Source organism: Melanostigma gelatinosum, assembly GCF_949748355.1.
Source record: "Melanostigma gelatinosum genome assembly, chromosome: 23".
NCBI classification, from domain to species: Eukaryota; Metazoa; Chordata; class Actinopteri; order Perciformes; family Zoarcidae; genus Melanostigma; species Melanostigma gelatinosum.
In genome coordinates, this window is record NC_136656.1 from 16,028,526 (window position 1) to 16,040,829 (window position 12,304).

General features: G+C 43.4%; 1 protein-coding gene across 2 annotated transcripts; it reads left to right on the forward strand.

Moving 5' to 3' along the window:
* The first annotated feature begins 447 nt into the window (after positions 1 to 447).
* Positions 448 to 5,904, forward strand: LOC306796358 (membrane-spanning 4-domains subfamily A member 4A-like). Of its 2 annotated transcripts, XM_079295237.1 has the most exons (7): positions 448 to 522; positions 756 to 877; positions 959 to 1,069; positions 2,535 to 2,588; positions 3,831 to 3,989; positions 4,376 to 4,498; positions 4,778 to 5,904. In XM_079295237.1, exons 1-7 carry the CDS (start codon positions 516 to 518, stop codon positions 4,814 to 4,816), a joined length of 615 nt encoding a protein of 204 aa, XP_079151363.1. In that variant the 5' UTR covers positions 448 to 515; the 3' UTR covers positions 4,817 to 5,904. The 2 variants fall into 2 exon arrangements, with proteins under 2 accessions (XP_079151363.1, XP_079151364.1); XM_079295238.1 differs by lacking the exon at positions 2,535 to 2,588.
* The last annotated feature ends 6,400 nt before the right edge of the window (positions 5,905 to 12,304 follow it).

A 12,304-nucleotide genomic window follows, 5' to 3' on the forward strand; every position in this document is an offset into this window, starting at 1 on the left:
ATATATATATATAAACGATATTTATATATATATATAGATATAAACAATGTTTATATCTATATATATAAACATGTTTTGCATAACTTGATAACAACATACATGTATGCACCTTGACTTTAGATTGCATGGAGAAGATAAAACGTACTTCCTGTTTAGAACAATGTTGTTTTTACAGATGAAATTAAGTAAAACTAAACTGAAACGGTTCTGGTAAGACTTTACCTGGTCAGACTTTTTTATACTTGGCAAAACTTGATTGGCAGATTTTTGCAGAAATGGAACTGAAGTTTATTGGCACCACTCAGCCAGTAATGACGCAGTTAGAAACAGCTGTTTCCGAGAGAAGAGTGCCGGAGGAGTCATGTTGCCGTGACAGACAGACGCGGGGCGGGACCTAAGGCTTCATCCATGGGCGGGACTCGAACTCCCAAATCAGTTATTGCTAAACACCCGACCAGCAGCCTCGGAGCGCTACACAACTTGAAATAAAGGAAGTAAACGCAGATACCGTGACCATGGCAGGTAAACATACTTTGTTAATGCATTCAATTACAGTGTTTAAGTCGAAATGAGGAAAGAAGGACATGGAGATCTTTGCAGTTTGTGCAGCGTGATGAAGTCCAGATGTTGTTTTCTGCTTGAGATACTGAAGCTGATTTCCGCCGCACAAGCGTCAGCGATGCACGACGCTTGTGCTACTTATACGTGTGCGTGTATATAAGACGTGAAAGTAAGAGCAGAGGTGGTTGTTGCAGATGGAGCAGCATTGGTGGAGGAAGGCATCGGGCCGGCTCAGAGCCCTCTGGTCGCAGTCAGCTTCCAGAGAAACGTCCACAGGAAGGAGAAGTACCTGGAGGCTGAACCCAAAGCTCTGGGGGTACAGCGTGTGCCTCTCTCAAACTATACATGCCATGACCTCTGTGACCTCAATGTAAAGCATCCTCTCTGCTGTCCCCAGATCACCCAGATTGGCCTGAGTGTGTTTCACATCACCTGTGTGGCTGTGTTCCTGTCCAAAGGCCTGAGTAATGAGCAGGCTGACATCCCCTTCTTCATCTCATCTCTGCTGGTGAGCACCGTTAACTATATGGTACCTATGGTCAACAGTAGGTGATGGCAATGTTGTCAATTGATTTTGTCAGGTATTTAAAGGGCCAGTCCAGTGATTCAGTGTTGTCCTTCCATAAAGTCGGGGGACTTGTGCGAGACTCAAAATAGATTGATCAAATCAGAAGCTGACTTTTAATCCCTAGTGTGGATCAAAAACAACTGCATCCTACAATTCCCATAATGCAACCAGTGGCACAGTTCAGACTGAGTGGAACAAAGCCTACATCTGTCAGACTGCAGTCTGCAGGCTGTCATGAAGCTGCATGTCCACGCTCAAGCTCCGTAACCCTGATGACACTGTGACACACGTGGAAGCTTCTCGGTCGCTGCTCACAGAGCAGCAGGGTGCAGGACTCACGTCTGCATTCTGAAAGAGATCAAAGCTGAAGATCCAGAGATGCTCTTCTGTACATTTATGAAGCTGAAGACACAAAATACTTCAGGGACTTGATATGAGGAATGTTGATGAAATGTTGATTATGAACAGTTTTTTATAATTGATGAGTAAACGTATTCATTAATTGACAATCATTTAAGCTCAATTTGGGTATTTCTGTTTGGCAGTTTTTTTATACATTATGTTTTAAAAGTTGTTAATATGCTAATATTTAAATCTTAAAAGTCAAATCATTGTTGTGGAGTAAAAGTGAGAAGTAGAGCGAGGCATACAATAGAGTCTCTAGAATAAAGAGCAATACTTGAGCATGTACTTGTTACACCACTGCTTCTGGAGCTCATATTCATTCATATTCACATGTAGCAGCCGACTAGTTTAATACGGAGAACTGTAGATTGTGCAGCATCGGAGACGTGGAACTCATTACCAGCATATTTGACAGCAGAAAGTATTCAGTAGATCTGTAGAGATGTTCATGTTCAGAGCAGCTGAATACGGGACGTGTTTGACTCGTTTGGTTTTGTTTAAGAAAGCCACATATTCTGCTTTCATTTCTTTTTTTGAGATGTAAGTTTGCTTTATTGATAACTTCACTTCACAGGCGATAATATCGCATTGAGACGTCTTTTGTACTAGCTTTTAGTTCTAATGTGTCAGTATTGTTACGTCTTACTGTAGGTGTGAATGTAAGAATTATTGTTAGAACCACAGAAGACATTATACCAGAGATTCCTCAGACTGGGTCGGCCTTACCGTGACTATTTTATCCTCAAAGAGTATATATATCATGATATGAAATTAAATACCTTGACAGCTGATTTTGTTTACTCACGTCTACTCTTACTCGCCAACATATTTGGACAATCAATTGTTTTGAACTGATGAGACGAACTAATGTCGATTTGTTCTGCTAGCTGTAGTCAGGCCACCTTCTTTCCTCCTGTTGTGGTTCGACTGAGCTGTCAGCTGGTGGAACTCTGGCTGCACGCTGAAACCTTTGGTTGTGTGATGTGTGTTCTCGTCACAGCTGATAATAGCTGGGAGTTTGGCTGTAGCAGCACGGAACCTCCATCTGCCAACGGTGAGTGACCCGACTGAGAGGAGACACCAACATGATCACCAATCCCATATACGCAATGTACCGTATGAACACAAGTACAGAACACGGATCCAGGCCTCCTGCCTCCAGACATTACCAGAACATACCTCATCCTCACTCCCAACTCCTCAAAGACTCGTCAGTGGCCCTACGCCTCAAACTATGACGCATTAGCTGCCAATGTAGCCTAGCTAGTGGACGCATCATGTGCTGCGTGTCAGTTTTCACTCATTACATGCAGAGAGTCTTTAAAGATACACTTTAAGGTTCATTTAGTTTTTAGGTTTGCTTTTGCAACAAAACTACTCGGTTAGGTTTAGGAAAGGATGGTTTGGGTTAAAGAAGTATGCTTGTAACGTAAACTGAGTCGGTTTGTAATGTAACTGGCGTGAGTTAAGTGCGTAAGTTGTTTAACAAAACGACTGTAAAGTTAGTCACATTGACTTGTTTCACACTGGGCATGAACAGGGGTCTCCTGGGTGAACATCCTGTGTTTGCTTCACCCATCCAACCCAGCAGGCTTTCTTGCTCTTGCCACTACATCAGTGATGGGTTAGCAGTGGAGCTAGCTGAAAGCCCGGTGTGTCTCATACAGATGCTAAGGGGGGCCTCGATGCATCGTATCGGACGCCTAGGGGCATTGACCAAGCTGCGGTATTTGACAAGTTGGGAGTGAGAACAAGTTGATCAAAATGTTTTGTCATGAGAAATGAAGACTATTTTGTACTATTTTGTACTATTGGACTTCCCCTACCCCCAAAAAAGTCACTTCAGTCACTTCCTGTAGGAGAAGTCAGATGAGTCACCGGGTAAGGTTGAGTTGTTGCACAAGTCCACCGGCCCCGCCACACTTGTCCATATGTGTCCAGATTCAGCCGTGTTGCTCCTGTAACTGGAAGTGAAAGAGAGCACACAGCAACCAGTGGAGAGAAGCAGTGACAATGTTTGTGTTTCAGACCCGAAGCAGAGTTTCCTTACAGTAACTTTTAATCAACCACTACATGGGTTAATATTCGTACTGCTCTGCTCTGCTCTGTTCGTACAATATAGAGTGAAGCCGCTTCATAATAGTTGTGACTTTACCTAGTACAACGGGTAAATTGATTGAATGATTTGCTTTTGCAATTTTAATTTCAGGATTTAAATATCGAGTCCTTTGTCTCGTATGTTATCCAGTCTGTAAATGTCTTGTTGAACACATGTCTCATAAGTCCTGTTCTTCAGCTGAAGGCCTGTTTAGGGATGCAGATTGTGGCCTGTGTCGCCTCCGTCTTCAACGTCATCTTTTCTATGACGATAATGGATATTACGTACTATGGCTGCTGGCATTATCACGATACATCCAACTTCACTAACTTAGAAGAAATCTGCCATAAACTTGAGGTGAGCTATAACTGTTTGCTCGTTTTAAGAACAATTATTTCATGTTTCAGAGTTGGATTACATTATCATTTAAAATCTGAAAGCAGCTGAAGTGTGAGTTATAGGTTACACGATTAAAGCGATTGAATAGTAGCAGATGGAGACAGTTAAGATGTCACTTGACATGAGAAAGCAGCTGAAGTGAGTGAAAGTGTAACCGATAGAGAGACTTAAGATATTCGTTCAAGTGTATCTTGAAAATGTATAATTTTTGTCCAAGTTCAGCTGCCACTTTGAGCAACCCTATAATGCTACACATCACATCCGTTCATGCTTTTCATTATTTTTCTTTTGTCTTTCTTTATATTGTCCAAGCATAATTTCTGAAAACCCTATCCCTATTACAGAGCACCAATTCCCATTTCTTTGCTGAGGTCATGGTCATTCAGGCTGCTCTGTTCGCCATCTCCGTCACTCTGGCCGCCTACTGCTGCAAGGTGGTCAACTGCTGCTCGCCAGCTCCCAAAATGGTGAGTACATGCTGACAATAGCTGTAGCAATACAGCTGCAAAGATTTTCTAGTTGTGTCACAAATCTTGTATCCACATCTGGTTCTATCATGGCACTCCTCTGGATAACAGGGTTGGCTACTAATGCCATGATGTATACCAACCACAGCAGCAAAGGAAAGATGCAGGGCCAGCACAATGTTTGTGTTTAGGACCCGAAGCAGAGTTTCCTTACAGTAACTTTTAATCAACCACTACATGGGTTAATATCTTCTTTTTCTTGTTTTCTGTCCCTCTCAGCCGGTGATCACTGTGCATGTGCCACCTGTCCAACAGTGAGGACACAAAGTGGACAAGCGCATAAGACAGTTTTTCAGCTACTTACCAATGCTACACAAATTTAAAGCTGCTCTAATCAATATCTTTGTATTAACAATGTGAAAATGTAATGTAATGTGAAATAGGTTGTTGTAGTTACAAACCTGTCCAGCAGCGAACAGAAGACAGACACAGTTAGAGATGAGGTGGTGAACATAGTGGAGCATTTAGCAGTGGAAGAGACAGATCTTTTTCTCAGGAGTTGGTGGAGTCCAAACCAGAGCTGAAGGAGACTTGGACTTACATGGACAAGTACACGACTAAATGCTAATGCTGCTCTGATCTGCTGGATGTGTAAAGTATTTTCTGTCCTAATATTCATAGCTACTTCATAAGGTGTTCATGTGTCATAAGGTGTTTGTGTTAGCAGCTTGTTCCACTCCACTCAAGTGGTAAAAAAAAGAAGTAAAATCAAGAACATTAGGGCTTGAATGATCTGAGGAGGATTTCAGTATTTCTAGTTAAATTACAATGTACTCACACTTTGCATGTTACCATATTTTTGTATGTCTGTTTTATATGTACTCCTCTAAAGTAACTTTAATCATAGGTAAATAGTTACCACTGTATAGAGTGCTGTGGGAATGAGTCCCCAAACCCAGAAATGAGTCAGCTTTCTGGTTCCCTCGTCTCGAAGTCGATGGGTTGCCTGAAATCATTTCTGCGGTCAACACAAGCTTAAAGTTTTGTTTTACAACATAAAATGCCTTTGTCAATATCCCTCTCGAGAATCTTTAAGCTTTTACGTGTCTTTAAAAAGTGGTGTTCATTTGGAAAAATAGAAAAGAAACCTTTGTCTTTATGTGGAGGGAACCAGAGCGATGCTAACTGTTGGCCGTGGTGGCCAACAAAAACACGTCATTCATGCACCACTCTGTAGAGGCAACAAATGAACTCAACGTTTATAATCACAAATTGATACACATTAATGCTTTTCTGAAAATGCTTTTGGTAAGATTGTTGATTACTTTATGATGATCACTGCCTATATCTTTACTGATGTTTCCTTTGTGATATCAACTAACATTTATGGGAAATAAAAGCTGAATTAAAAGTTTCTTTGTTTTTTATATTTTTCTTTTGAAAGAACAAAGTTTTCTTTTTAGAGTTTGTGGTGCCAACATGCTGGACTGTGATTGTGATTGTCACAGGTTAAACCTTACAGGGACACACCCTCTTCCATATGTTGGTCCACTGGCACCATGTCTTTCTACTTGCACTGTGTCTCAGGGGACGGTTGGAGATGTCCACCATGTATCAGGTCTGAAGACGCATTAAGGACACCAAAGTCACGTCAGTCTCTGGGAACATTGGGGTTTTAGCGCTCTGAAGGGGAGCTTATCTACTGTAATGACACTATACTACTAACGATATGATATTTCCAAGAATACATATTGAGTGTGTTCAGGTAAATTAAATACCAAATTAAAGGAACTGAGGTACACTGGCAGTGTGGAGAGGACTTTGAAACAGCACACAGTAATTTGACATTTACATTGATAAATTATAAGCAAATATTCACAGGCCTATTTTGGTGGCTAGTCAATCCCAGTCCTGTCTGGTTTAAGGTAGGTGGGATTGTAATTGTGGAATCTGGACTCCTGACCTCAGTCATTTCTAAGATCCTGGATACATTTTAATTCAGCCCTGAAATTAATATTTCCAGCGGATGTCCATATTGAATGAGTTGCTACACACTTGCTCTCCCTATGACTTATTTGGCATCTATGTCGAAACAGTCGTAAAAAGTCATGGTATAGTATGTTAAAATTAAAAAAAGGTGTCCGGCGGGAGCGGGGGGAATGGAGACTGTAGAGTGGGGGCCGTCTCTTCGGAAGCTCTGTTGGTGCAGAGTCCCTTGTTGTTCCTGTAAACCTGCAAGAGAGAGAGAGAGACAGAGAGACAAAAACGGGGTTGGGGGGAGGGAAGTGAAAACAGTCGAAGAGGAAGTGAACAGGTTCGTTGTGGTTAAATACTTTGTGCAGAGGAAATGAGCTGTGTTCTGGGCGTGGTCACTGTTCCTGAACTAAGTTTATAAAACTAAATTTCACTAACATGGACCACGGCAATAACAATATGAGTTTCGAGAGGTTTATTGCGTGATGGAATGAATTAGATTTAGGAAGTGGAAGGCGTCGAGGGATGAAGGGATGTAGGGTAGGGGTCGAGGTAGAGGGATGAAGGGATGTAGGGTAGGGATAGGGGTAGAGGGATGTAGGGTAGAGGGATGAAGCGATAGGGGTAGAGGGATGAAGGGATGTAGGGTAGAGGGATGAAGGGATAGGGGTAGAGGGATGAAGGACTGTAGGGTAGAGGGATGAAGGGATAGGGGTAGAGGGATGAAGGGATAGGGGTAGAGCAGGGGTGCCCAATACGTCGATCGCGATCGACCGGTCGATCGCGGAGGTAGTGCGAGTAGATCGCATGCCATTCAAAAAAAGTTAGACGTCCTCATGGCATTTGCCACTTGATTTTCGAACACACGGGTCACCACGTATGCGCGGTCAACCGCGCGAGCTACTGCAAAACTCCGGCGAGCTAATTAGTCAGCCTTCCAATTTATTTCCACTAAAGAAGCTACATCTGCAGCGCCATGATTTGGGAAACGTCCAAAACCTTGCGTCAGAACTGGAGACGCAACGGAAGGCGTGTGCGTAACTTGACAGTGCGCGCTACACAGAGCAGATTGACAAGTGTCTGTCAGGGTTTGACAAACGCTTTCCAGACTTTGCTTTACTCGAGCCAGTTGCTACACTTATGTGCTGCACATTTCGGGAAGATATTGAGGTTGATTCACTCGCATCAAAAATTGCAACATTGTTTCACCTGAACTCGTCTGGAGTGGAGGATGAGATTTTGACACTGCAGCTGAAGTCCAGGGCTCATGGACAGTTTTCTCACAGAGGAAAAGTACCCAAACATGAGGAAATGTGATCCCTTTTTGACTGAATTATTCGGCTCTACTCATTTATGTGAGTCAGCCTTTTCATACATGAAGAACATTAAGTCCATACACCGTTCCACCATGACTGATGATCATTTGAAGTCTGCTTGAGGCGGATACCAGCAGCTACTGTCCGGACTATGCAACTCTGGCCAATCCCATTCAGTGCAAGTCATCAGAGTAAGGGACCGACCAAAAATATACAGAATATATGTATATGTATATATATAAATAGATATTCAGCATTTTTAATGTAGGTAGATCATTTTGACTTGGTCATTTTAAAAGTAGCTCGCAAGCCGAAAAAGTGTGGGCACCCCTGGGGTAGAGGGATGAAGGGATGTAGGGGTGTAGGGAAGAAGAAACAAGGAGGGTTGTACACAGGAGGTTAGGCGAGCGATGGGGGAGCGTTGGTGATAGTGAATGGGAACGATATTGTTGATTGTCACATTCTTCAACCAATCAGATCTTTAGTTTGACATGTTGGGCATATTCTTTGACGTGTCAGAGCCTGCTAGCTGGCCTACAAGTACGTGATTGGTCAGTGGGCTAGCGTGACATGTTGGGCGGTGACAATCCCAATATCTGCTGCCTCTGCCGAGCGGACATTTTCAGCCTCAAACGCATTAAAACCTATTCAAGAAATACAACTGGGGAGGCTCGACTGTCTTCACTGGCGTCCATGAATCGAGAAGGACTTCTTACTGGAACTACAACAGACGGATGTACTGAACAACCGTGAGATTAAACTCTTTATTAACAAAGAAAGGAGGATGCACATTGTCTTTAAATAGTGAACAGCAGCTCTGGTAAGTTAAATGCGTTTGTTTTTACATCTGCAGTAGCTTTAATATGCTTGTTTATATATTATTATTTGTACAACTTGTTTTTATGAAGATGGATTTTGTTTGGTTTAATATGTGATAGGAACCATTATTACGTCCAGTGTTGCTCTCGGGACATATTTAACTGGTGCCAGTGTTGGCAACGTAGCGAATTTCTCGCTAAATCTGGCGACTTTCAAAACCCTCTTGGCGACTTCTTTTGTCAAAAGCTACTAGTGACAAATCTAGCGACTTGTGGTGTTATTGGAGACTTGTGTGATGTTAAAGGACTACCGTTATACAGTTACTGTCATGAACGAGCAGCGGGTGCTGCCCCTCAGGCGGTAACTCGCGCAGCAGTCCCAGCTGCAGTGAGAGCAGAGAGGAGACGCACTCCCGGCGTATTCTCTGCAGATAGGTGTTGGCTTCATTTTTACATGAAACAAATAATAACCGTAGCTGTGTTTCAGCTGCAGGACAGCAGTGAAGGCCCAGGTATAAAATGCGCGGCCCGCCACTGATATACATACATATATATTAATTAGTTGCTGCAAATTATTTGCCATTGTTGAGCATCTAAGCCTGCAATATAGTGGCTGGCTAAGTAATTAAATACTCTTCCGTGCCAGTGGGTGGCAGTAGGTAGCGCAATAATGACCGTGGTAATTTAAGACAGTAGAATTAACGGAGTTGTACCCCAAACCGGACAGTTTTTAGCTAATGTTTCAACACAATTCACTTACAATGTTGATAAAAATGATCGTGTAATGTTTTCAGTTGATTTAATGGTGTTAAACTGAAGTTAAACTTCGTACCTTTCAAACGAAATATTGTTGTAATTATTACAGTTAGCTTTGCCTTTACCAGAGTCGTTAAAACGATGCTAACACGGGTGAATTAGCCGTGCACTGCTATTGGCCTAATCCGTACGGACTTCTATCCTCGTTGTAAACACTGGCTGCTGCTGGTTTTTCGGGGATATTCGCTTGTTCCAGGGTCGCAAAAATGACCATCAATGCTGTCAACACATCCGGGACCGTAGTTCTGTCCTTCACAATAAGATATCACGCTTCAACAACTCCAAATGATGCAATAAAAGCTCCTTAATTTCCGTTTGAGCTGTTTAAGCGTCGCCCGAGCGTTCTTTCTGCTTTCTCTCATCAAAGTCACTTTCCTATAGTATTTAGACATATAAACGTCCATATATATTCATGAAATTTGACACATAGATTATTTGATATGTATGAATTAATATTATTTACGTTTGGTTGGCGATCGCCGAAGAAAATGACAGCGTAATGACCGGAAAGGGCGTCACGACGGAATCGTTCGAGACAGGCCAATAGCAGCTAGCGCCGACCGAGGCAGGCCATCGTTACGTTAAGTGATGCGCGGGAGAGGTTGCGGTGACGAGATGTTTGTCAAGATCCGGCAGAGTGCTTCGGATAAGCAAACGGAATTTTCGGGCTGCTCCTGGATGGCCGCATGGCACAGTAATACGTATCCTTCCAAAGGAAACCGAAAAGGTACCGGTAGTCTGGTTCGGTGGTAAGGACTTTGAAGGCGCTGGTGATGTCTGCCTTATGCTGCCTTCACACCGGTCGTGTTGAGAAAATTATTTTATATGCAGCTTTAATTAGCCACTATCTTATATACAGCTTAATTAGCCACTAGCTTATATACAGCTTAATTAGCCACTAGCTTATATACAGCTTTAATTAAACACTAGCTTATTTGCAGTTTTAATAACCATTAGCTTATGCAGCTTTATTATTCTCATTCGCTCTATTAACCACTCATACAATACACACAGTACACGCTAGGGCAAGGGAGAAGCCAGAGGGAGACTACTGATTTAACTGCGTCACAAGGAATAGGCCGCCATCTTTAGATAGATAAGGGAGGAACAATAGACAGTGAGATACAGGGACAACGCCCCAGCAGACTCCCCTCTTCACACAACCTCTCACCTCAACATCTCACCACACACTGACAGAAGAAACGCCTTCTGGGAGGGGCCAGTGTGAACGGATATGTTCAGGCCTCCACCCAGGTGTCATACGTGTACAAACACGCCACGCCTGCATCTTTGACTTTGGCCAATGGGCCTCCAGGGGAGGAACCCTACATAAAGCGTCACGCTGCTGTGTTCAAGTGTGTGCTTATGGTGGAACTCTGTAGAGTGAAGCTATTAGTGACCCGTGCACGTATAACTGCTGGGCTGAATAACTCTGTTGATAAATAAACCTATTGCTTTTTGATATAACTAAACGCCTCTTGAGAGCTTTCATTATCCTCTTAAATCCGCTCTGAGTGTGAAAGATAGCTTTATTTTTCACAACAGTCGCGTTGATTTTTTGACGCACTGCAAAATCGCGTCCAACGCACTGCAAAATCGCGTCCAACGCGCCGCCGGTCGTGTTCACACCAAACGCCGCAAAATCTCGTAGCGCCTGAGAGGGGGCGTGGTTTATCGTCCTGGAAGCCGTTCACCTGGCCACCATTTCTTTCCGCTGTCAACCATGAAAGGAATAAGGACAATTGCAGCTTTGTACGTCTTGTGGAAGTCCCTCAAACATCGGAATGGCCAAACGCCGTCATGTCTGGTTCATAATATTGTTCAGAGGAGCTCCGTGGATTGTATCGAGCTGTATTCACTGTGTCTAGCAAGCCACCGGTCGCTGTTTACTACAGCTGTAGGAACACTAAATAAACTGATTTGGCTGTGATTCAATGGCAATAAACCGACAAAAAGGGACTCCGAAATAACTACATGATGATGCCGATTTGTACTTGTCTTCTCCGACAAAAAGGGACTCCGAAATAACTACGTAATGATGCCGATTTGTAGGCTACTTGTCTTCTCAATGGAGCTCTGATGGATCGGTGCTAGGCTATGCTAACATCGTAGCAGCTCCACCAGCACTCAATAACGTCACGTAGACGTAAATACGGCAGCGTCTATTCATTGTTTGTACCGTATGGTTTACACACACACACGTATACACATAGTTTGGTCCGGTCTCTGTTGATATGAGGTATCGTAGAGCTCTGGGTGAACACAGACGGCTACAGGATTTATTTCCTGATTCAACAACGGCAGAAAGCCAGTGATGACAGGTGGAGCAACTCAACGCTGATAGGCTATCGCGCCACAGCGTCACGCGATTATGTCGCAGAAGTTGAACAATTTCAACTCGCGCGTTGGCGATTTTGCGGCGTCCAACGCGCCGCGCCATCGCAAAATCGCGGCGCGCCAGTCTCATCGCGTCTGTGCATAGACTTTGTATGTAATCTCGACGCGCGTCAAAAAATCAACGCGACCGGTGTGAACGCAGCATAAGACGACCGGCTTCTTGGCTTGCGAGGCGGATGGGGGACGTAGTGTGATCGATTCTTATGTACTTCATGGAGTAGTCCAGGCTGGGAATTAGGTGGAGCCTTGTGATGTCTGAGCAGGTGGGAAGTCTGAGAAATTTAAGTTTTAAAGCATTCCTAGTATGTTTAGAAGCACTCCCATTGGTGGATAGTATGTGTCACAGTGTGTTTACGTGTAGAAGTTTAAACCAAGGAGTGTGGTCATTGAATGTATTGAGTGTCTGTGAGAGGGGGGGTTTCCAGGTCACGATATAAGGTGGTTAGCGAGGTATGTGCCAAGAGCGGGGTATGGACAAAAGCTGG

Bases quoted from the DNA above. Each gene is read 5' to 3' on its own strand.
- LOC306796358 (XM_079295237.1), top strand. The intron at 1,070-2,534 runs GTGAGCACCGTT...TTCTCGTCACAG, and splicing joins TCTTCATCTCATCTCTGCTG to CTGATAATAGCTGGGAGTTT. The intron at 3,990-4,375 runs GTGAGCTATAAC...TCCCTATTACAG, and splicing joins AAATCTGCCATAAACTTGAG to AGCACCAATTCCCATTTCTT.